General features: G+C 40.3%; 1 protein-coding gene and 1 pseudogene across 1 annotated transcript; one reads left to right on the top strand and one right to left on the bottom strand.

Moving 5' to 3' along the window:
* Positions 1 to 3428: 3428 nt before the first annotated feature.
* On the bottom strand, positions 3429 to 26454 carry ARL6IP6 (ADP ribosylation factor like GTPase 6 interacting protein 6). The gene is made up of 4 exons (XM_008138684.3): positions 25471 to 26454; positions 24078 to 24128; positions 15313 to 15445; positions 3429 to 3753 (listed from the first exon to the last, which is right to left on the bottom strand). The coding sequence occupies exons 1-4, from the start codon at positions 25934 to 25936 to the stop codon at positions 3660 to 3662; spliced, it is 744 nt and encodes a 247-aa protein (XP_008136906.2). The 5' UTR covers positions 25937 to 26454; the 3' UTR covers positions 3429 to 3659.
* LOC114230417 (60S ribosomal protein L15-like) lies at positions 22234 to 22892 on the top strand (annotated as a pseudogene).
* Positions 26455 to 26537: the final 83 nt, after the last annotated feature.

Genomic DNA, 26537 nt, shown 5'->3' with positions numbered 1-26537 from the left:
ACTGAGAAGAACTGTTATTAAGTAATAGTACTGTATTTAAAACTCATTGAACTAAAGACTCATTATATAGTAGTCTCCCCTTATCCTTAGGGAATTCATTCCAAGACGCCCACTGGATGCATGAAGTCAAGATAGCACCAAACCCGATATATACTATGTATTTTTTATACATACCTTGACCAACTTTAATTTATAAATTAGGAACAGTAAAAGATTAATAATTAATGAAATAGTATAATTACAACAATACACTAATCAAAGCTATGTGAATGTGGTCACTTATTTCAGGGGATCTCTTGCAGAAGTCTTTGAATAAACTCATTTTCTGGAGTAACTTGTTGCTTTTAATTATAACACATTTTCTGTTCATGCCTTCCACCCACAAATTTAATGCCTTTCCATCTTAACTAAGCACTTATCACATACTGTGGCCATAACTTTAGCAACCTCAGCGTGAGATTTTTTTTGTCCTTATCAAGATCTTTCACCTTTTTACTTAAAGTAAGCACTGTATAGTTTCTTCTTGGCATATCCAAATTGCCAGCATCAATAATACTGCACTTAGGGGCCATTATTGAGTAAAATAAGGATTACGTGAACAGGAGCTGTGACAGTTGATCTGAAAACTGAGATGGCCACTAAATGATTAAGGGGTGAATAACATACAAAGGGATGATTCATGACCAGGTAAAATGGCATGAGATTTCATCATGCTACTCAGAATGGCATGTAATTTTAAACTTATGAATTTTTTATTGAATGTTTATTTCTGGAATTTTCCATTAACATTTTGGGACTGCAGTTGATTGAAGGTAACTGAAACTGCAGAAACTGCAGAAGGAAAAAACCATGGATAAGGGTGAGGTAGGGAACACACTACCTTATCTTGATAAGTAAAGTGAATATTCTGGTAACACTTAAAGCAGAAGAACTTGGGAACATAATCAATTCCTGATGAAACAGCAAGTAGATTAATAACTAGTTTTATTCCAAAATTCTTTTGTGGCCACAGGCACACTTATATCCAATGCATCCTTCATAAGTCACTGAATGGAATGTTGTAAGCTACACAAAAAGAGATGAGTCAGTATCATAATAGAGATGGATTCCGCTGCCAGATAAACTCACTTAGCTCCTTTTATTGAAAATGACAAAACCCAGTATTAATAGTAGAGACCAAAGGAGGAATTTAATGATTCATGTTACCAATTTAAAAGAATGGCAGGGTCACCACTGGGCTTCAGGGAGTACAGGACAGTCATTAGCAGCATACATGTTAGCCTTATTCCTTCCCACTAGGGGTGGCTGAACCCTGGCTGCCAGCATCACCTTCCCAGCTTCATCAGACCTTAAATTCAAGTTGAAAAATCCTGGGAGAAGACTGGCCTGATTTGAGTCACATCTCTATTCCTGTTGCAATCACTATGGTCAGGAGGGATGAGAAACTAGGATTGGCCCAGCTTTGGCTAGGTACCTCTCTCCTTTGGTTAGTTACTTACCTTTCCATTAGCTGTGGAAATAGGATGGCTTATATCTGGACCTTAGACAAACTAAAGAGAGGAGAATAATTTCTCAAGAAAGAAGAGGGCTAATCCAAAAGATATAGGGTTCCAGAAAAAATATTATCTCTATATATCTATACCTTATAGGTATCTATCTAGAGAGGGTCTACTGTAATACGTTTCTTAGTCATAAGACAAAGAATATGGAAGAAGCTACCCAAGTTGGGGGTGGGGGAGTGATTAGAAGAGATGGAGAGAAGAAAAACTAATTTTGTTACTTGCACATTCCTTTGCAATAGAAGAGCCTTTTAGAGCCAAGGTTGGGAAGGGCAAGGAGAGGAAGACGGAGTGAAAATAGATCCACTGGAACATCCACTCTGGAAGGAATCGAATCCTTAAGTCATGGGTTTGTATATACTTACGCATATATGTATGTCTATATGTACATACACAAATACACCCATATTAATCTAAACACTTCAGATCATTTAGAGCATCATGTGTCTTTTTCAACTAAAGATTTTTGAGTAGTAAAAAGTTAAGACTTTTAGAAACATCATTAAATCATTTATTCAGTAACAACACTCAGCAGACAACAGAAGCAGACTGCACATATTCATTTCACATTTAGCCTGAATAAACAGTTTTACTTACTCTACAATGCTTTCCTAAATATAAGTTTTTCTATGGGTAGGGAAAAGAGCATTTTAAATAGTCCATCTTTTAAAAACTGAAATGACTTTCTAAACATAACATATATTTAGAAAGGAAGTGGGAACAATTAAGGCTTAATTATTATACAAACAAAAACAATTATAGAAGAACATTTAAATAGGAAAATTATAAAACTAGATATAGAAAATTACATATACACTGTATCAAAATACCTTTTCTATTTTGGTGACTATATTTTTTTGAGATAAAAAAACCAACTAGTTCAAGCATTTCTAATATAAAAATGCTAGGTTAAATTTTTTTTTAAGTTTTTATTGGTTACAATGATATAAAATGTATCATTTAAAGTTCCCCTAGTTATTAAGTGCTTGCTAGTAGGGTTAATATTTATTAAAACCAAAAAAAATCAGTTCTGTTCAAGTAACCATATATACACCAGGACAAATATTTGGAATTGTGGAAACAGAAAGTGAACAGCTTCAAATTTCTCACTATTTTAATGGCTTATATAAGTTATCTTTCTTCAGACTTTTTTTTGTTAAAAATACGTTTACTTAATTTTAAACTAAGGTCACTATGCTTTTTTTTTTTTGGCTTAAAGACAAAATACTTTATACCTGGTGTGGCTCAGTGGTTGAACACAGACCCATGCACCAAGAGGTCACAGGTTTGATTCCTGGTCAGGGCACATGCTCAGTTTTCCTGGCTCTATCTGCATTAGGGGGCATGCAGGAAGCAAGCTCTTCAATTTTGATGTTTCTGTCTCATTGATGCTTCTATCTCTCTCCCTCTCCCTTCACTCTCTCTAAAATCAATTAAAAAAAAAAGCCATATTTAAAAATGGTAGGTATTAAGTTTGCACCAGCTAAAGAACATTTATATTTGTCTAGATGTAACAATTTTTAAAACATACAAATTTAATATGTGGTAGGAAATATGTGAATAAAAACACACAAGAAACTATGCACCATTAAAATATATAAATGCACCTTCTATTCATTATATGAATATAAAAAAAACTAAATATTCAGATTTAAAAGTAGCTTCTATAAAATGTCAAAGTAGTGGGCATTGTTTGCTTTCCTGACATAATGAATAATTAAGATATTTCTATCTCAAACAGTATTATCAGCATTTCTTAGGAAAAATGTAGTATACACATGGAAAGGTATATGCTGTATTCAAGTTTTCCAGTTTGATTTCCATTAAAATGCTTTCTACAGCTTAGAAAAATAACACACACAAAAGAGATAAGGTAAACATCTTACAATTTTAAGAAACTACTTGAAACTTAATATTCAGATAACCCAGTGCCTAGGTTGTAGAACAGTGCTTAAGGTCCTCCATGATGATATGGCAGACATCTGAATCACATAACGAACAGCAGGTTTCTTGGTCTTCTGAGTAGGCAATGATGTTCTTCCCTGGTACTACAAAGCACTCATGACTAAGCTTTGCCAAGAATATTGTTTCAGTGTAGGTTTACATGAGGCACCATGCAACAGTAAGAGCAGCTACAATGCCGTTCAAAATTGCCATGCTATAGCCCATGTGGAAAGAATGTCCAGTAAGTTTCCTGAGGGGGGAAAAAGTGAAAAAGGAAAATGTAATTTGGTTTAAGAGAAATACCATCAGTTTTTACTAAAAATGCTTATAAACTGGAAATGTGTTGCACATTATTTCACAAATTAAAAAAGAATTCTGGACATCTGCAGGATTAGTGATAGATCTTAAAGTTTCTGTTACAATCTGTCCTGGTCCTCAAATTTTTATTTCGTTACTTAGAGCAAAAATGCTCAGTTTGATACCTATATGTACTTCTTTACTGAACTTCACAGTTACTGTGTGTACCATAACCTAATTCTAAGGTATAACTTTTCTTACATTACAAACGTTTCCTTCATTAATTAGCACTGGGTTTCCCTGCTCTCTTGTTCTTACTCAGAATTTAAAATACATATTATTTCATTTGTCCGATTTTTAGATTATGTGAAAGAACTATTTCTTTGAGCACTAAAACCAGCATTTGTCCATGTGTGAGTCATAAATCAGATTATGTCTTTTATAGACATTTCAGTTCTCAACCTAATAAGTTACCTAATTGAAGTGTCTTACAATGAGTTCCTAGGTATCGGTAAAGACACATCTCTTGTTTTATGATTACTAGTAGAGGCCTGGTGCATGAAATTCGTGCACGGGGAGGGAGGGGGTCCCCTTAGCCCTGCCTGCGCCCTCTTACAGTCTGGGACCCCTTGGCGGACATCCCTCTAGCAATCCGGGATCCCGCGCTCCTTACTGGCAGGCTCCTTACCACTTTGCACACTGCTCCTTAGTGCTGCCGCAGAGGCGGGAGAGGCTCCCACCACCGCCACTGCTCTTGCCAGCCAGAGTGGCACTCCCCCTGTGGGAGCGCACTGACCACCAGGGAGTAGCTCCTGCGTTGAGTGTCTGCCCTCTGGTGGTCAGTGAGCATCATACCAACCAGTTGTTCCATAATGGTCACTTAGGCTTTTATTATATAGACTAGTGGCCCAGTGCACAAAATTTGTGCACGGTGTGTGTGTGTGTGTGTGTGTGTGTGTGTGTGTCCCTCAGCCCAGCCTGCACCCTCTCCAATCTGGGATCCCTCTCGCAATCCGGGACCACTGGCTCCTAACCACTCACCTGCCTGCCTGCCTGATTGCCCCTAACCACTCTGCCTGCTGGCCTGCTCACCCCCAACTGCCCCTCCCCTGCCGGCCTGCTTGCCTCCAACTGCCCCACCCAACTGGCCTGCTTGGCCTAAACTGACCCCCTGCCGACCTGATCACCCGCAACTGCCCCCCACTGCCAGCCTGCTCGCCCCCAACTGCCCTCCCCTTCTGGCCTGATTGCCCCTAACTGCCTCTGCCTCGGCCCTGCCACCATGGCTTTGTCCAGAAGGACATCCGGAAGGTCTCCTGGTCTAATTAGCATATTACCCTTTTATTAGTATAGATGACTGCTGACTATTCTATGTGCACAGATTTTCCCTGATATTTGTTTTTCCTTTATCTTGCATAAATTTTACTTATTTTACATTTTCCTTCTTAACATTCCTACCACTAATTGTACTGAATTATACTCATTGCTTAAACTAATAAGGATCAGGCATACTATAAAGAAAAGGTAATGTCTGACTGGTATCAGAGGCAGAACAGAATCTTCTCATATAGGGAAGTGCACTGGCAGTACTAAGAGCTAAAAGGCATTAGTAAGAAGGGCCCTGGCCTGACGGTGCTGTCATGTTCATGTCCTCTCCTCATTTCCTCAGGATAGGTTAAAGCCAGGGAGGTACTCAGCTCTGAATTCACACTTGAAGTGCTCTTCACTATAATGATTCCAGTCCCACAAAATTTGTGGCAGAGAATCAAGATACACTCTTCAAAGAACCACCTCTGGCTTTCACCTGAGACCACAGAAGACCCTGATGCTTTCTGATGGTTTCCTGTTCTGTTTCATGGGAGTTAATATTTACCCTCTCCACTCAACCTTACTCACCACCTAGGGACTAGTTTAATGTGCTTCTCTTGCCATTAAGGGTTAATTTACTTAGGGGTACTACCTACTACATGGCAAAAAAAGTGTACTAAATGCTTTGCTCCTTAAAGAAAGAAACTCGCCGAAACCGGTTTGGCTCAGTGGATTGAGCGTCGGCCTGCGGACTGAAAGGTCCCAGGTTCGATTCCGGTCAAGGGCATGTACCTTGGTTGCGGGCACATCCCCAGTGGGGGGTGTGCAAGAGGCAGCTGATCGATGTTTCTCTCTCATCGATGTTTCTAACTCTCTATCCCTCTCTCTTCCTCTCTGTAAAAAAATCAATAAAATATATTTAAAAAAAAAAAAGAAAGAAACTCCTCAAACATGTATTGATTAGTGAACAGAAACCTAATAAAATTAAACTATCACATTATCATTCATTGTAAAAAACAAACAAAAACCATTAATGACCTGAGAACATTTAAATTCATACTAACAAAATAAAGTTAATCATGGAACAGAATTTTAGGATTTACTTGTTTGTGACCCTGCACTCCTATAAAAATAGGAAAACCTCTAAAGTACAGTGTATTATACTTTAGGAAATTATAATAACTACAATGTTAATATAATTGAATTTCACTGATATGTACATGCTCAATTGCTCAGTGACCCTTACAAAACAGTTAAAGCAAGGAAATTCAATGGCCATGAAGTCATGCTCCAGAACAGTGGCTCATAGAGTTTCTACCATCTCAAGTGCACCATATTCCTTCCCGCTGGGAGGATAGTGGTTGTTACACATATACTGCTTAGGCAAGGGACTTAAAAACTTTGGAGGAAAATATAGATAACCCCTGGCAGGTTTTCTCTCTTATGACTCTTATCTGTGATTTTTGAAGTTCTGTTAAAAAACTAAAGGTATCTTGGTCCCCTTTGTCAAAACCTTTCATTTATCTCTAGTAGTGGTGATGTTTTGAAGTGAAAAATGATGACTAAGCAATGGTGCCTATTTTACTGAATCTCTTCCTGTACTTATGCATTTTACTTTTAAAATTAAAGTATACACTTTAATGAATGTGAAGTTCAAATGCCTATCATGTATAATTAATCTTATGACACACCCTCATGTACTTACCATCCAGACCAAATATAGAACATTTCCAGCACCGCAGACACTTGGTTCCTTTTCCCTGTCAATATCCACCTTCCCTCCAAATCCTAGGACAACCACTACACTGTTAGCTATCATGATGACTGGTTTCATCTGCTCTTGAAACTCCATCTACGTGGCATTGTGTTCTTTTGTGTCTGGATTCTTTCTCAGTCCTGTCTGTGAGATTCATCCATGTTTTCTGTAGCATAAATGTGTTCATTTGTAATGCTGCTTAGTACTCCATAAAAATACCAAAACTTATCTATCCATCCTAATGTTCGGCGTTTGTGTTGCTTCCAATTTGGGGTTCCAATAAATAGAGATACTATGAACGTGGTAATAGGTACATATCTTTGGTGGGTGTAGGCATCTGCCCTTATTTCTTTTGGATATATTAGGGGAGTGGAAATGCTATGTTGTAAGGTAGATGTAGATTTGGCTTTAGTAGAATGCATTAAATATTTTCCTAAAGTATTTACATTTCCACCAGCAATGTATGAGAGTTTCAGTTGCTCTACATAGTCCCCAACATTTCATATTATCAGTCTTTTTTATTTTAGTAGGTCTGCAATGTATGTTGTGGTTTTAGTATTTATTTTACTGATGACTAATGTACTTATTGCCCATTCAGATATCATTGACAAAATTGAATGAATGACGGGAAAAACTACTGAGAAGTGAACTGGAGATGATAAGTACTGTAGAAGAGCATGATAATGAATTATATAGTAGTGAGAAGTGAGGAATACCCATACGGATACTCCAAGGAATCTAAAGTACTGCCTCTGCTTCTTCTTTAACATTGCAACAGATTTTCAGAAACTGAGAAAATAATTTAAAAGTATAAATGAACCAAAACACAAAATGATTGCTTCCTAATAAGGAATTTTTTATGTGTGACACTGCAGTATACTTTTTAACTCAGCAAAGTAAGTCAACATAACAACCATCTATCTTTAAAAAATATGGCTTTTGAAGTCAATTAAGTACCTGCCTGAAAATACATCTTGCAAAAGTTCTTTAACTATCTTGTATTTCCTAAAGGCCTTGTGTTTATGTAAAACTGTAAGTTTCTAACATCTGTTATGGACTGACTATATTTGTCTGCCCTCCCACTCCATTCCCCGCCAACTCATATGTCAACAAAACATGGTACCTCCCAATGTGATGGTAATAAGAGGTGGGGTCTTTGGGAGTAGATGAGGTCATTAAGAGTGGAGCTCTCATGAATGGAAGTAGTGCCCTTATAAGAATTGTAACACAGCCTAGCTTACTTCCTCTTTCAGTTCTCTGCCTGTGAGGACACAACAGCAAGGAGGCCATCTGCAACCTTGAAGGTGGTCCTCACCAGAACCTGACCATGCTGGCACCCTGATCCTGGTCTCCAGAATTTTGAGAAATAAACTTCTGTTGTTTGTTAGCCACTCAGTTTATGGTACTTTGTTATGGCAGCCTGAACTAAGGTAGTATCTAACATATATAGAAAATAGGAAAATTTTAAAACAAAAAAGTGTTTTATTTCTATTCTCAACTCCTCTAATGAATTATTGATCCCAATTGCTAATTTCATTAAATGTGTCACCTAATATTTTCTAAGTATCTATAAAGGTCTTTTTTTCCCTTCCCCTGAGTTTATATTCCTAAAGAAACACAACAAATTGACAGCCATAATAAATAGTCTTCTCAATTTTTTTCTACTTCTACTAATTAGTTTGTATTTTGAAAAAGAAAAGTCCATATGTTTAAATCTGCAAAGGAGAGCAAAAGATTGCTTTTTAAACAAACAAATTAGACAGAATTATTTTACTATATTTATGTTTGATATTGATGAAGCTAGAAAGAGGGAATATTTTTAATCCTAATCTTTATGATGTGCTAATTATCTTGCCTTTTTTTAGTTTCTAATCAGTTAAGAAGATCCCTATTTAATAAACTATCTTAGAATCTAGCTACTACCATTTATATTATATTTCCCTTAAAAATTATGTTGATACCAATTTCATTTTTTTTTTTTTAGTCATCATATATGGCTTCAATGTATTCATTAAAATTTGTCAGCCAACTGAACAGAAACATTTCCTGCCTGCAAAACAAAACAAAACAAAACTATGTCAAAGGTGTCATGGTCATCATTTTTGGGACTAGGAGAATTAGTGATAATGGGTTTTCTTCCAGATATGGGAGGTTGCATATCTCGCTATTCCCTCTAAAATAGGTTTTTTTATGTGGTTTGTTAAGTAGTATGCCTACTATGCCACCTAATCAATAAATCTGAGTCTTAATATTTAAACATTTTCTCTCAATTCTTTATTACCAGTAAGGGCATAAAGTCAAACTCTGGTCATTTACCTAGGTACTAGTTTGTGCTGAGAACATTGCTCAGGGCACAGCTGTCAAAAAGGAACTGTTAATTTGAGTTGTAGCAGAAAAATATTTGAAAATAGAACATTGTGTAGTGGGTGAGCACTTGAACAGCAGCAGGGAACCTGGATTCTAGTTGGTTCTGTCACTAACAAACCATGTTATTCTGGGCAAGTCCCTTTTCTCATCTGTAAAAGGAAGGAGCTGTAGTCCTGAAGTTCTTTGCATTGTGTTATCTCCCCACAAAAAACGTAAGATCTACCAAAGCAGCACTGTCTGCCTTGTCTGCCTAGGACTGAGTCTGAGAACAGTTCCTGGTACCTTGCTCATGCTCAGGAAATACTCATTGATACTGAAAAACCTATGCTGCACATTGGTCATTAAAACAGCTTTTTTCTCCCATGTATAGTCTTAGCTATTTTTTAAAGATCTTTCACACAACAGGCACTCAACTCTGTTTTGATTCTCAGAGGAAAGCACACCTTACTTGTTAATACAGAAATGCAGATATGGAGAAGCCTCCTGGAGTGGGAAGAGTTGTCTATGTATTGGAAAACCTGGTCCACTTACAACTGTGTGATTTGGGGCAAGCCATTCCATTTCTCCCTACCTGCAAGGTCAGAGGGCTGAACTGGACCCTTAGAATCCTTCTGGCAGCACAGCTCTGACTCTGGTCCTGTTCTACCTGTTACATATAACAACTGGGTAACAAGGACAGATGAGTCTATGGGGAAGGATGTGGGGCTGCAGAGGCATTGGTTCATTAGAAACATCAAGACAGGCAGACTCTCTTTTTATGTGCACCATCTAAAATCCTTTATGAGCATCAACTGTGGTGACTATTCCTTTGCTGTTATTGGTTCAACAAAGCACATCTATCCTCATACTCACTGCCCTGGGGTGCAGACACCATGAGAGAAAGCCTGCCAGCTTGCAAGTCCATGAAATGTTCGCATTATTTAAAATGTGCAATTGAGCCCTAGTCGGTTTGGCTCAATGGATAGAGCATCAGCCTGCGGACTAAAGGGTCCTGGGTTCAATTCAGTTCAAGAGCACGTATCTCGGTTGCAGGTTCAATCCCTGTCGGGGCACGTGCAGGAGGCAACCAATTGATGTGTCTCTCTCACATCAATCTTTCTCTGTTTCTCCTCCTCCCTTCCACACTCTCTTAATAAAAAATAAAATGCGCAATCGTGGGGATCCTGAGGATTCTGCTATGACTTTTTTAAATCACAAATACTAGGTCACTCTATGTAGGGGCCTTTTATAAAAAGTGACAAGAAAAACATTCCAACAGTGATTCTATCATATTAGCATGACCCTTATCTCTTTAGACCAAGGTCTTTCGATCCCATTAGAAAGAGCCAATTTGTTTCAGCATTGCTAAGGAAGGGAATTTTTCAGTTCGAGGAATGAAGAGAGAGACACATGGTCAGGTAGGATGGCTAGCAAGACTGTAATTATGCTTGAAAAGGCAGTCTTCTGAAGAAGGGTCCAGAGGGATGGAGAGGACCAGGAAGCAGAGGATGAGCCTGTGGGCTCTATGGGCTCTTCAGTGGCCCAGTAGGGCTACATTAGGATGGTCTTCTGGGTTTTTACTTCCTGTGGACTTTATAATTCTGCATTTTGCAGGGGGCGTGTTTTAGCCTATGGGGTAGAATACTCTTGTGTAGGATTAACAGTCTGTATTCTATATACACTGAGTGGCCAGATTATTATGATCTCTGAACGCATAATAATCTGGCCACTCAGTGTAGACTGACCACAGAGTTGGGGCTTTAAAATAAGGTTTTTCCATGTATAAGAACTGCATTGTGGGTAGTTAGAAAGAAGCAGAGGACTTACTAGCCAGAGGCTGGGGGCCACTATCTCTTGGTCCCTTGACATATCAAGATTTGCAAGCTTTCCCTTATACATAAATACACTGAGTGGCCAGATTATTATGCATTCAGAGATCATAATAATCTGGCCACTGAGTGTATATAAAAGCCTAAGCGACTGCTCGACCATTCAACAGGTAACTATGATGCGCAATGACCACTAGGGGGCAGGCACTCAACAGAGGAGCTGCCAAGCTGCGGTGACATAGCAGCTGCGGTTCTCGGGTGACGCACCCAGAACCAGAGAGGAGAGAGCCCGATTCCGGGGTGTGTCACCTGAGAACTGCCCTCTCGCAATCCGTGACCCCTCGGATGTCGGAGAGCTGGTTTTGGTCCGATCCCTACAGGCCAGGCTGGGGGACCCCACCAGTGCACCAATCCGTGCACCGGGCCTCTAGTCAGGATATATTGTTGATGGCAGTGGCCATGGACCCAATTTCAATTTTTAAAATATGCAAAGAATGGAAAGATATAACTCAAAATGTTGACAGTCAGTTACTTTATCTGATTATGGGTTTTTCCATTATTTTTCTTTTTGTGTTTTGAATTTTCAACAAAGAACTGGTATTAGTCTTATATAGTCAGAGAAAATACTGACATTAACACCAATGTTTATTTTAGGTAATAAAAGAACATATAACTTGTTATAAAAATATTTTTATAAAAGTGTGATGTTGCAAATTAATAAAATATATAAATTCAATTTCTAGAAAATAAAGCTTGAAGATATCAACTGTCTCAAAAGATACAGAGGTTTTCCTATACAAGCACTCACTCTACTGGTGACTTAGAGAATACACTTACTCTGACATTTCTGAAATAATTGAATTATTTTCCACAAGCACTAGAGGGCAGGATTTTTACTATAAAAGTCAATTTCACCAATCATCACTACATTACATGCTTTTTTTCTTGTGTATGGTTTCCATTAATATGTGATAAATTATCTCTATGTTTATTACATGCTGTTTTTGGACTGTGCTTCTAGTCACATGATAACTATCTTAGAGGCTGACTCTCATGAGATATTTAATAGCTTTTTTATCATATAAAATTAATGTATCCCTACTTATATACTGAAAGGAATTAAAACATTATATACAATGCACATATGTAAAAACTGTATTTTTAAGACTATATTAAAAAATATGTAATAAGTTTCTGATCTGACACTATCTCATATTTAAATTGAATGACTAATAAACACATTGAAAATTGAGGTCCATTGCTACTGCTTCTAGATTTTAAAAAGTGCAAAGATAATTAATTTTTAAGAAATTAGTTCAATGCCCTCACAATCCTAGATGTTTAAGAGAACACTGAAATGCTTTTCTCTAACTCCAAAAGCTTCTAACATCTATGAGGCTTATGAATTCTGGTGGTGATGGAAGAGAAGCTGCGAGGAAAAATGACATTCCAGGAAGTGAGAGCAGCAAGAGTAAAGTCATGGCATATCAAAAGTAAGTTGCTTATTTGGGGTTGTCAAGGTAATATGACATGTGACTACTAGAGGCCTGGTGCATGAAAATTCATGCACTGGAGGGGAGGGTTCCCTCAGCCCGGCCTGCCCCCTCTCACAGGGCGGGAGGCAACCTGGCAATCAGGGGAAGGCGACGCCCCCATCACACCTCTGCTGCGGCCACTGCTGGCAGCGCAAGCCTCAGCTAGCCCTGGTTACCTGAGCCTTGGGCCGGCCCTGGGAGGCTGGACAGCTGCCATCCTACAGCTGTCCATTGTCTGTGCCTCGGCGGGCCCTGCTTGCCTGAGCCTCAGTCAGTGGGGGGTGCAGTAGGACCCGAAGCCTCCGGCAGGGCTGAGGGGACTCCGGCGGAAGGCACGCAGAGTGGCCGGGCCTGGCTGAGGAATGGAGGATACTCTCAATGACATGAGTTATAACTTCCAATTTGTTGGACACCACAGTCAGGATTCAGCTTCGGGGGAGGGAGGAAGAGAGGGATGGGCAACTTGTTGGAGGATCATGGGCGAACTGTCAGTCAGTGGGAGTTGCAGGAGGACCCGAGGCCTCGGGCGGGGCTGAGGGGACTCCGGCGTCAGGTGTGTGGAGCAGCTGGCCCCAGCCCCGCTGTGGGCACCACCATCTTGTTACAGCGTGACGGTGAATTTGCACATTACCTCTTTATAATATAGGATAGTATAGGGAGTGTTAGAGAAATAGCTGAAGTTGGAAAAGCAGAGAAGGGTCAATTGGGGAAGGACTGTTGTGCTATTCTTGGGATTTGGACTTTATTAACCCTAGATAAGTAGATGGATACTGCTATCTTTAAGACAGACTTGGGATTTTAGTAAGTCTAAGTGCAAAGTGCTTTCTGAAATCTACACTGCAAGATCTACTAAATAGCTGGAAATGCAGGGCTGAAATTCAGGGGAGAAGTGAAATATATAAGTAAAAGAAAAAAATGAGATTTAAATTTTGTGTGACTATGAAGTCTCATGATATTATCTATATTAGACACATAACCCTTGTTAAAATAACTGATGTCAACGGGCAGCAACATAATATACATTTGAATTGAACACTATCACTTAGCACAATAAACTTTCCAACTGAATGATACTCAGGGTAAATTATGGGATGGAATTGCACTGTTAGGTATACCTTAGTCAATTTAGATGATTAATTGATCATTATCTACCTTAAACACACAAAAAATTTATTGGCAAATGCATGACGTATATTTCATATACTACAGGTAAGAATTTAAGATGCCGTACATGCACACATACATTCTTTTAAAATGAAGCCAAAATTTTTATATATTTGTAAGACATAAAAATGAGTTTACTATGAGTAAAATACTCCATTTTACTAATGAAAGCCAGTAAAACAATGATTATTAACAATTATCATAGCCCTGACCAGTTTGGCTCAGTGGATAGAGCGTCGGCCTGCGGACTGAAGGGTCCCAGGTTCGATTCCGGTCAAGGGCATGTACCTTGGTTGCGGGCGCATCCCCAGTAGGGGGTGTGCAGGAGGCAGCTGATCGATGTTTCTCTCTCATCGATGTTTCTAACTCTCTATCCCTCTCCCTTCCTCTCTGTAAAAAAAATCAATAAAATATTTAAAAAAAACAACACAAAAAAAACAATTATCATTAGTATTACATTTCATATTTAGAGCCCCTCATATAAATTTTCTTATTTGATCTCTACATCTCTACAAGCTGTCCATTAGGTGGGCTAGAGCTGGCAGCAACTATAATACTCTGATAACAGTATCTTTAACAGAATTTATTTTCTACTCTTCATCCTTCACCCTTCCCCTACCCCAACACCGCAATTTGTAGGATAAAGTAGAGGTCTTAGACGGACTTACTTGGAAATTTATACTTAAAATCTGAGCTTTTCTGGTATAAATAAAGTAGATTAGAAAACACTGCCTACTGAATTTTCTGAAACTGTTTGAAACAGAAAATAGAGACCATTATGAAATGGATATAATCTGGTCTAGACATATAAATTGAGTGTCATGCCCTGGCCAGTGTCTTCAGTGGTTAGAGCGTTGGCCCAAGCACTGAAGGGTCGCAGGTTCAATTCCTGGTCAAGGGCACATACCTGGGTTGAGGGTTTGTTCCCTGCCCTGCCCCCCGCCCCCCCCCCCCCCCCCCCGCGTCTCCCCCTCCCTATAGGTGTGGGTGCAGGAGGCAACCAGTTAATGTGTCTCTCAAATCGATGGATGTCTGTATCTCTTTCTCCCTCTCCTCCCTCCTCCCTTCCACTCTCTCTGAAAAGCAATGGAAAAAATACACTCTGGTGAGGATTAGCAACAAAAAACAAAAAATTAAATTGGGTGCCATAAATGCTTGATAATTGTTACACAAGTTTAAATATGAGGAAAAGCCCAATCCAATTAAGTTGTTATAAGTCTGACCATTTAATATCATTGCTGATATTAATTTAGCCTTCATTCATGAAGTGTTTTAAATAAAATGCCATTCCCGAAGGACAAATAGCCTTCTAAGTTTCTTCTTAGTTCATTTCTTGAATGCTATTTTTTAAAAAAACCATTGCATTATCTATATATGAAGTTTAAAACACTCCTCTCCATTTATCTAAAGGCTGAGCCAAGCTAAAACCTTTGGTCATTGTATTTTATAGGTTAAAGACTGGGACCTGAACATATTATCTCCCAAATAAGCAGCCTCTTGCTTTTATTCGCTTTAGTATTTTCATGAGAGTTGCAATGGGTTAAAAAGAAACTAGAAGAAACACGTATACTTACTTGAACCTGGCAGGTGAAAGAGGAGTAGGAGGAAACATTCCTGGCTCAAAAGAATCAAAGTAAGTCACTGTCCAAGAAAAGCTGCAGCAGGAGAACCCAGCAGTTAGGGATATTATAAGTAGAGTCCAGAATCCTTAATGGGAAGAGAGAAGGGGAAAACTTGAATTATTAACACCCAAACAATTAAAATTAAACCAGTATCCTCACATTCAGATAATACGCATTTCTGATCTTTTGACTTATAAGTGATATAAGAGATTTGAGTTTAGTACAAGTTAACCCATGTATAAGTACAAAACTAGAAGTCATATCATTTTAATATTTAATTCAATTATAATTTAATATTTGGAAAAGAGTACAAATTCAACTGAAGAGTATAACTTATCTTCAGTTTTATAAAATTCAACTATAGAAAAAAAATGGTTAAAATACTTCACTGTTAATATTTTTTCATTTAACTTTGTAAATCACAGCTTGCTGTCTTTTATTACTTTAGCACTAAGTGATTTCTTCCCATACCAATGCACTTTTGAGATATGAATCAATTGAGTGTCTACTTTTTACAGTTTTCCTATGAACATCATAAATTTAATCTGATTCTTTTACCTTGCTCAGTATATGGACATAAGTTAACTCCCAATTTATAAATGGGTTGGGATCCTAAATTTTATTTTCAGTTAGATTGGACCTACATTTTCTCAAATCAAGTAGAAACCATGGCGACTATACTGGGAGAATGAAAAGGTCAAAGAGAAGAGGATTAGAAGAGGAGGGGGAATAAACACCGGGAAAACAGAAAGAATTAATTTGAAGGTTTTTAGGTACATTCACATTGCCTCCCTAAGAGAGTTTACAAAGCCATAACTACTGATAAGTGTGTGTTCCAGGCCTCAGTAGTACAAGGGAGAAGGAAAGGTTGAAAAGACTGCAATAGAGAATTACTAAATTTCCTGGCTACACAAAATTACACAACCAGAGATGGCTTTATTTTAGCAAGAAGCAGGTAAGAAATATGTACTATGGACTGCTTGTAAACCATATGAAGCCCAATAACAGAGTGGTAAAACTGCTAAAAGAAAAACTCAGGGCAATAAAGCATCAGGAAAAACTGTGGCAAAGTACTTTTGAAAGATTAATTTTCCTCTCCTTATAGTTGGCTCCCTTTCCCTTACCCCTTTTAAAGATAACCGACTGTGTTCACTGCCCCAGGAGGATGTGGCAAAAAGGGAGAACTAGCCCGAGTGTCTCTTGCGCTGTGTTGCAGTTAAGGGAACTAGGAGGTTAAGTATAAGCAGAAGTAGTTAAACAAAAAATGATTCCAAGAGTAAGTTGACTGAGGTATATTTATGTAGAACAGGGAGATAGTAGGCTTTATCTATAGGTGACAAAGATTCCCCCATTTGAAGAAAGTGGGTTATGTGTGTGATGTTTGCACTTGTGGGTGTATAATAGGGAGGGGGTAGTGCTGTTGGGGCTTCCTAGTAGCTATCAAGAAAAGACCACACAACACTAGAAAGGGATTATAGCTACAGTACCTTGACAGATGGGCCCATAGCTAAACTTGCCGGTGCCTCTGTCCTGAGTGGGTCACAGAAACAGTAGATTGTCGCATGGCTGGAAGATGCTGCATCTGAAAGGCCATCCTGACCAGAATGCAAGATGTTTCAGCAGTAACTCATTTGGGCAAATGTTTTGAGGACTAGAAAGTACTCCCATCCCAGTATCCTGGGACAGTGTCAGGTAGAGCCATAACTCAACCTAGGAATGGCTAAACAGAACCTCTACAGTCAAGACTTGAGGTACAACCTTCCTGCCAACCAGTAAGACAGGAGATAGAAGTAGAAATAAGATTACTTAGTATAGAACTACAACTAAAGGGTGACTACATTGCCAAATAGCTGTTTTGATATTATTTAGACGAATGTCCACCTCTAAAGGGGAGAAAACAATTTACATGGTTTACTCTAAGTTTAGCATCTTATCTATATATATAAAGAGCCAGGGTCCGTAACGTCCAAAACGACCGAACGCTTGACCAAACACCAGAAGTCAGTCCTGCAGTCAGTGCTGGGTCGCCATGGCACTGACTGCCACGCTGTGGGCGCCTTAGCGACCCAGCACTGACTGCCAAGGGGGCTGCGATCAGGCCTGGACAGAGGCCAGGAGAGAAAAGCTGGGTCTGATTGCAGCCCTTGTGGCAGTCAGTGCTGGGTCTTCATGACGGAAGTCAGTCCTGGCAGCCCAGCACTGACTGCCGCGCTGTGTGCGCCTCAGCAGCCCAGCACTGACTGCCAAGGGGGCTGCAATCAGGCCCAGACAGAGGCCAGGAGAGAAAAGCAGGGTCTGATCACAGCCCCCGTGGCAGTCAGTGCTGGGTCAGCATGGCGGCAGTCAGTCCTGCAGTCAGTGAACGTAGGGTCAATTAATATCTCTCTGAGAGGAGTTGAGAATATAAAGTACAGTGTAGAGAAATTACTTATATTATTTCACATAACATTCTTTTAAACTAAGATTATTTTCCATTATTTAAAATGTAACTTTATTGTTGAAAGTATTACAGATCCCTTTGTTTTAGGTTTTTTTCCCCCCCATTGATCTCCTCCACCCTGCACCCACCCCTTCCAGGCCTTGGCAAGACTATTATCTGTGTCCATGGGCTATTCCTATCTAATACATAAAAATCTAGAAAGATTTAGAGAAAAGGAAATAAAAGATATGCCAGGAAAATATTGAACAGAAGAGCTGAAGTTGCTGCATGAATACTGGATACAGGCTTGAAGTCAAAACACAACTCATGAGATAAAGTTAGTCATTGTAACATAACAAAAGGTTCCTTTCACTAAAGAGATAAGATGGTTCCCAATACTTATACACATAACAGAACAGTGTGAGGGTTCAGAATGAGCCTCACCAAGATATGTCTCAGTGGTATGCAGGTTTTTGACCTAAGGGCAATTTTACCTTCAGGCTCAACTGAAAATTCTGCCCCTCCCTTTAACTACCTAAAAAAAATTGAATTAGAGGCCTTGCCCATAATAAGACATTATCCTATATAATATAAAGCTAATATGCAAATCAACCAAACAGCAGAACAACCGGTCGCTATGACATGAATTGACCACCAGGGGGAAGATGCTCAATGCAGGAGCTGTCCCCTGATGGTCAGTGTGCTCCCACAGGGGGAGCGCTGCTCAGCCAGAAGCCGGGCTCATGGCTGGCTAGTGCAGCAGCAGTGATGGGAGCCTCTCCCGCCTCCGCAGCAGCGCTAAGGATGTCCGACTGATGGCTTAGGCCCGCTCCCCATCAGGAGGGCTCCCGGACTGCGAGAGGGTGCAGTCCACGCTGAGGGGGACCCCCCACCCCCCGAGTGCACGAATTTCGTGCACCGGGCCTCTAGTGATACATAAAAGTCTGTTGAACAAAGATGGTAATTAAGAAAAGTCAATTATCTGTTTAGGGACTGCTATTAAATGATGGGGAATTCTAATATCTAAAAAAGTAGGAAAGACAAAATAACATTAAAACAATATGTGAGGCTCTCTAAAGCCCATCAAGCTATTTCACTTAGGTGCTTCAATAGAATAACTATAAAATTTAATATAAGGATAATCTTGAGTTTTCAGACATGACTACTATTTCATGATCAAATAAGCTTTATTCTAGAAAAAAATATAACTCAATTTTCTCTCTGGAAGACCCCTAAAAAGGAATAAAAGTAACTGAAATATCAATCCTTACAAATCGAACTTCTCAAAAGTAAATTTAAAAATAAAAAATGGGTCCAATGAACCCTGATGGTATACTGAGCATTAAAGCATTCAGTCAATTAAGTAACTGATTCAGTAGATAAGGACAGGGTCTGAAATTTTGTAAATTCCAAAATAAAAAAATCTCCAAGGTTTTGTTGCTGATATGTCAGGTTTGAAAACCACCAGACCAATGGTTCTCTTAAACTCTAGACCAGATGAAGCCCATTAAAATGAATTTTAAGAAGTACTTCCAGATGATTCTGATGCCAGCTGAAATAAAGAAACTCTGCAGAAATAAAGAAATAGTTTAGTTTCTTCAAATGAGTTAGTTTCATCATTTCTTCTCTGTAAATGTGCAGGAGCCTGGAAATATTTCAGTCATGAAACAGAACAAAATGGGCAGCTTGAAATGAAAATAAGCCCTTGACACTGCAAGATGCAAGGAATCTGGTCTTAGTCACTGGAGGGGACTTAACTATTAATTAGTAGATGGCAAGGGCTGACAAAGATCAAGTTCAAAATCTTTTTAGACACTGAAGAAACTCCATAACGTCTGATAATTTCTGTATGGCACTATATACAACACATATATAAAAGTACTAGCTCCACACTTAATTAGATAAGTCTTTGATTTTCTGAAGAAAATTCTTTCTACTTTCCTTATGTACTTATTTCAGGCTTTCCTCAAATAAAAGGCCATTTATTATATCCTATATTGAAGACTAGGGGAAGAGTTGGTTGCCTCCTCAACTCACCCTAACTGGGGCCGGGGATCAAACCTGGGGCAGGGGATCAAGCCTGGGACCCTTCAGTCTGAGGTGCTGACACTCTATCCACTGAGCAAAACCGGCTAGAGCAAACCATTTACTCTCAAGGGTTCCTGATTTAGGAAAGATAGGAATTACTAGATAGATGCAAACTGCTTGGCATCATTTTCTAGATGGCTGCAAACTGCTGTTTAACTATCTGTTTCTCTATTCTGCTTGTCCTGGCTTAATAGTCTGTCTCATTCTCCCCTCAGACTTCCATCCTTTAAATCTTTTAGGGATTGTTACCAGTGAGAGGATGAGACCTCAGTTCTTATCTTCTTGAAGGAAAGATCTCAATCAAGAGACAAAGTGTAGAAAAGCAAGCAAGAATTTATTGACCATAGCAAAAATGTACTTAGGACACAGAAACAAGGAAGGGCATTGAAGAGGTAACAGACTGGGCTGACTTAGCTCACTGGGAAGTCAGAGAAAAGGGGGCCTTGGAGACAGGTTCAGGGGGTTAGCCCAGAAGGAGCTGCCACTGCCTACTGCTCCTCTAGTTGCAAGCTTCATTGGGTCCCTTGGAGTTTAGGAGATATGTGGGGGAAAGAGAGGGAGAGCCCACTGTGACCTTTGTTTAGAGGGGTTTTAAAGGCTAGGTGTTTAGGGGAGGATCAATAGAATGTTCATCAGCTTTATGGATGTAGCAAAATGAGATTCTCTTAATTTGTCTGCCCTTGGGTGTGGCTGGCAAATGGCACTAATTGGATTTCTGTTATGTCTCCAAGAGTAGGGTGATTTAAGCTATTTATCCTCAGGTTGGGGAGAAGTGCAAACCATTTACTATTAAGTGTCCTTGGTTTAGGGAAGATAGGGTTTAATAGGTGGCCACAAATTGCTGTTTAACTCTCTGTTACCCTATTCCACTTGTCCTGGAATTTTCCTAGCTTCTTACCATGCTATAACATATCCAGCAGATAGAAGGCACCAAATAATAACAATTCCTATAATTTTTTTATTTTCTAAAGCAGCTCTTCTCCACTTTAATCTTGCAAACCAAAAAGGTACTATCAGACACATTCTGATTGACTAATGAAAAAAAAAAAAACAAGCAAACTGAGTCTTCCTTTGACTGTGGAGACCAAAGATCAGTTTGAGAAACTTCAGTTTTACTATTGCTTACCAGGCTGAGCATTTCTGAGGCTGTTGATTCTGTTTTGCTGTGAGACTGGCCACATGCCAGTCCAGACCACTCAAGTGACTGCCTGAGCTGTCCCCCGCAATGAAATCAGCTATGCCAGAAGGGTGTCAGTTGTGGGAATCCTCACCAGCACACAGAGTTTAAAATGTGGAAGGTATTAATATTTAGCATGGACTTAAAATACTTGCTCGTGTTGTTACTCTTGTTATTGCCCTCCCAGCTCCCAAACTAAGTCCAAATCTATTCCTACACCTCACTCTTCAAAAAGAAGGTAGAATATAAAATCTCGTAACAAAGTATATATTGAATATAAACATAAATCCCTCATTACAGAGATTTTAGTCAGAGTGACTGAATCTGTGGTTGCCAGGATACAAGCTGAAATGAGCAGGTTTAGGGGTCGGGTTGGGAAGCCTCGGGTGCTGTGAAGAAGTGTATCACAAAGTGGGAGCATGGGTGTCGCAGCCCATCTGGGGCACACATGTTATTTACATCCCTAACCACATAAAAGGTGATGAACAGCCCAGGAGCGTTTGCCAACAAATAGAACCTTTTACCATGCAGTAGTCATAATGGCCAAAAATTAAAAATCACATTTATAAAACTACTCTAAATGAATCAGTTGATTTGAGATCCTGACCCAGAAAATCTAATTTTTCAGAATAAATCATTATACTAAGAATACTAATAAAAAAAACAGACTTAGAGAAAATATGTAAAAATTGGAAGGACTAAATTTATGAAATGTGATACAAAAACCAATGTGCATAAATGAAACAACACACTGTTGTATATGCTTAGTGCCATAAATTTGGCCAGTAAATAACCTTAACGAGGAAGGACTGGAACATGATTTTAACTAAATAAACTTAAGTTTTATTTTATTAATATCCCTGAAAAACAGGCTTACAGTAGAACATGGTTTGTAGGACAATCATAAAAGGAAAGCTCTAAGAACTCTGACGTGTGACTCCAATGCCACCCAGGGAAAATCAGGGGATAAGAGTTCCAAAACCAGCTGAATGTATCAACACCTCCCTGGCTGGACTACCTCACTAGTAAAGCTGAATAGTATGACAGCCAAATCCTATGAGTGATTAGATCAATTAACTCCCCAGAGGCGTTGATACCATCCATGAGTCCTCATGAACCTTTAAAAAAACAAGTATAAGGGAGAAAGGCTCTTCCTTTCTGTCTACCCACAGCCATCAGGTAAGCCAAGATGAGCACTTATAAGTACATCCAGGAGCTGGGGAGGGAGCAGCACTCTGATGTAATGCACTTCCTTCTTAGGGGTGTTGCTGGCAGTACCTCCAGATCTCTATGTTCCACAAGGCCCCCCCGGTAGCACTCTCCCTCACCTGGCCCTATAAAGTGCACAGGTTGGGATACAAGGCCAAGCAGAGTTATGCCATATATCGGATTCATGTGCTCTATGCTGGCCACAAATACCCTGTTCCTAAGAGTGCAACCTAAGGCAAGCCTGTTCATCAGTTGGTGTTAACTAACTAAAGTTTGCTCAAAGCCTTCAGTCTGTTGTGGAGGAGTGAGCTGAACATAACTGTGGGGCTCTGAGAGTCCTGAATTCTTACTGGGTTGGTGAAGATTCAATGTACAAACTTTTTGAGGTTATTCTCATTGATCCATTCCACAAGGCTATCAGAAGGAATTCTGACACCTAGTGGATCACCAAACCAGTCCACAAGCACAGGAAGATGAGAAGGCTGGTATCTGTAAGCCACAAGAATCCTGGCCTTAGAAAGGGCCACAAGTTCCACCACATTATTGGTGCTTCTTGCGATGCAGCTTGGAGAAGGCTCAATACTCTACAGCTCCACTGTTACCTAATGTAAGGTAATGTAAGTAACATTTGTAAAATTCTTACCTAATAAACAATTTGGGACAGTAAAAAAAATACAAACACAAAAAAACTATAAACAGTGATTCCCATGTCATTAGCTAAGATTAGACAATGATCTTCCTATTTGCTATCAAATATCTACTAAGCATACCTAGAAGCAATACCAGACTATTTAACTAGAAGTGGAAAATCAGCAGAGCAATGGCAAAGTCCCATTCTATTCCTTTTGATACTGAACAAGCCATTCCTTCAGATGGCAAGTGCCATTCATTCTTTTCATAAATGTGAAATCTTGCAAACTTTTAAATACAAAGTTAGAATTCTTGTCTAGCCCACAACTGCATCAAGAGCTGATATATCAATAAATGCTATGAAAACCTTCATATTCTTGGCTGTTTTTTAAGAGATGAAATAGTGTAACAACATACACTGATAAAATGAGTTAATAAATACACGTTTTCTCATGCAAGAAGAAGAGTGTAGACAAATTTTCATGGGACATGTAGCAAACCAGTTAGTTTGGAATTTGAAGATAAAGGATTCCCATTCTGCAAAAATCAGGTAGACTATATTTTGTATCATAATGAGGGCACTGGCCTTGAAGAGATAGATTAAATAGTTTGCTAACATTAGGGGAGGAGGGTGACAAGTGGGATAGGATCTCAATCATTTGCCCCCCAATTCAGAGTGATTAATCAAAATAAATTATAGCAAATAGAATAAATATGCCAGACAGGTAAAGTTCTGAACTCTTTAAATCATTTGTGCTGAGAGAAATAAATACAAGATAAATACCCCTTGAATTTTTCACGAGAAAAATGCATTATAGCATTCAATAGACATTCTATAGAAACTCAGGTCCGACACTTTCTTAGTTATAACTGAACCGTGCAGGTATGCCTAATGCTTTTTACATTTGTTTAAACCTAAATTTAAACAAATTCAAACTTAAATTTCTCCTGAGGTTTGCTTAAGATGGTATCTTTGCTAACTTTATGAGGAAGTTATTTTCCCTTGTTTGTAATTCCTGGGAAGAGGTATAGGGACTCTTCCAGCACATAATTAGAAAACATTAAGTATTCTCTGGGACTTTGTCACATACAGTTGTGTTCAAAATGTATTCCTAGTGTGTATGACATTATGTATGAATGTATAGTCAAGGGGTATATATACATATAATTGCCAACTGACAATTAAGTACATACCTAATAGTCCCGTGTCTACATCTTCATTCTTCAAATTCTCAGCATGTAACTCTGTAAATACAAAAATGGGCTTGGGTAAAAAAGGAAGACACTATAGAGTTGTGGAACGTGCTGTAGTGTCAGAAACAACTGGTTTCAAACTGATTCCATTTAGTAGCTATGTGACTTTCTATAAGCAGGTAAGAGTCAACTGCCATATATGTAAAATGGGATTGTTTATCCCCTGGGTGGTTGTGAAAGCATTTCATGTAATGCAAATTAATGAGGCACACTAGGTTTTAAATTCAGTTCCTTTCTCCACTCCCCGAAATATGCACAACTCAGTCTTCTGCAATGGACTTCTAGGTTTTGTGACTTTATGATAAAAAGGCAATCTCTCAGAGCAAAAGAGAGATAAAAGTACCTACAAGATAAACCTCAGAACTGCATTGAAAAGGGGTAAGGAGAGTGATAGAGGGAGTGATATGGCACACATATATTTAACATTGAGAGTTTACAAAAAATTATCATTGTATGAATAGGTAAAACTTGCCAATTTGTTTCCTTTGAACATTAAGCATGGTAAAAGCTGTTAGATGCCACTTGCAGCCCATTAGTGGCTTGGAAGTAATGAGGAAAAATAAAAACTGTAATTAAATAGATTTAATTCTATTTAGTGAACTAAAATTAACACTTGAGTGTGTTGGGTGTATTTCATACATTAAAGGTAAAATTGCCTTAAAAGCCTGTCAGTAAATGCCAAAGTCACACAGGAGTGAAAACTGAGATTTAAACTCAGGTCTGATTCTTTCCACAGTAACCACATAACACATCCGCAGAGAGTTCGGAGAACTTTTCAAGGCGCATCTCCTTCTAGGCAAATCTGGCCACGTCCATGTCAGACACCGGAAAAGAAAACTATTAATCAGAGAAAGCAGACTAGCTCCTGCAAGAGAACTTGATCGCTACAAAACCGAGATGGGCTAAATATTTAACCGATGGAAGTAGAAATTTGGGCTGTGGGATCGAAATCCCCGTCCTTCGGGAATTCTGTGCGTGTACAGAGGATTCGGTGGATGGCACATCTTTAATCACTTGTAAATTAGTCTTTGAACACGTACGGCCTATTTACTTACACTCTTCACCGTCTTTCAATGGTTGTTAAAGTGTTCATTAACTCTAAGATATTGGTTAACTCGAGACCCTTTTTTAAAAGTGGACTCTGACCACCCACTTTCAAGAACAGCGAGGGAAAGGGAGGCGGACAAAGAAAGGTGCAGTCCAAGATTCTGGGTGAAATTGGCTGCCAGCTTGCCGGCCTGGCCTTTCGTGGGGAGACGGGTGGTGAAGGTGGGAGACACATCCAGGCTCAACTTTATTCTGGACAGATTTGTCAAGGCCCCACCTCCCGTACCTTTTACGACCAGGTAGGCGATGGCGAGAAGGAAAGCGAGGAGGACGGCGAACAGCAGCGAACAGAGAATTGAGAGGACCTGGACCGGCCACCGCCGAGCCTGGGCTTGGCCGCGCGCCTCCGCCGAGAAGAAGCCGTTGCGTTTATCGGGCAGAACCGGAGACCCGTCCGGCTCCGGCGGGAGCAGCGCGCCCTTTCGAGGCTCCGACAACGCCCCCGCAGACAATTCCGCCCGCAGGTCGCGGGCTACTTGGTCGTATCCCTCCTCGTCGTCGACTTCACCTTCACCCCAACTGTCCCCTTGAGTGAAGGCGGATAACCTCGGCCGAGCGAAAGGGACAGGGGTACCGCGACGACGGCGCAGCAGAGAGGAGCGCTTCGCGCTCTCCACGAACGACATGGCGGGAAACACCCAGAGCAGCGCCGAGGTCGGGCATCTCCCACCCGCCCCGCCCCGAGCACGCATCAGCCAATGAGCGGCCGGGGCTCCCCACGGCCAGCACCATCCGGCCCCGGCGCGCAGGGGTGCGCAAGAGTGCGAGGTGGGGCTGGGGAGTTGCCATGGGGCTCGAGGAGAGGTTGGACACCCCTGGACCGGAGCAGGACCCCCAGGCAGGAGGAGGGAAGGGAAGCCAGGGACCGCGCAGAGAGAGGCGAGTCGAGGCCTAAGAGAGCAGTCAGGTCTCCTCTCCCTGCGGCGCTGCGTCCCGGCCCGAGACCTCCGCCGCTGCCGCGTCACCGCCAGGCAAGCGCAGGCACAGGCGGCCCCAAAGCTGCATCTTTCCGATGCCCGGTCCTAGCGCCCGCCCGTGCACCGCCGGTTAACATTCCCGAACCTATCTGCTTTCTCTCTTCTTGCCCTACACTCGCGCACTCTCCCCCGGCTTCCCTCACTGACGACAGCTCACCAGTCGGCGCTCTCGCCCCGCCTTAAGTTCCCATCCCTCTGTTCCGTTTGCATTGTTCCTCCCGCCCCTACCACAACTTCCCTCCACGCAGCTCGACACGCCTCCTTCACCCCCCCCCAACCCCCCGCCCAGGGGGGCGCTCTCCAGCTGGTGTGTACG

This window comes from Eptesicus fuscus, chromosome 11 (genome assembly GCF_027574615.1).
Source record: "Eptesicus fuscus isolate TK198812 chromosome 11, DD_ASM_mEF_20220401, whole genome shotgun sequence".
Lineage (NCBI taxonomy): Eukaryota > Metazoa > Chordata > Mammalia > Chiroptera > Vespertilionidae > Eptesicus > Eptesicus fuscus.
The sequence above is the reverse complement of the archived record's forward strand: the minus strand, read 5'-3'. Positions and strand labels throughout refer to the sequence as shown.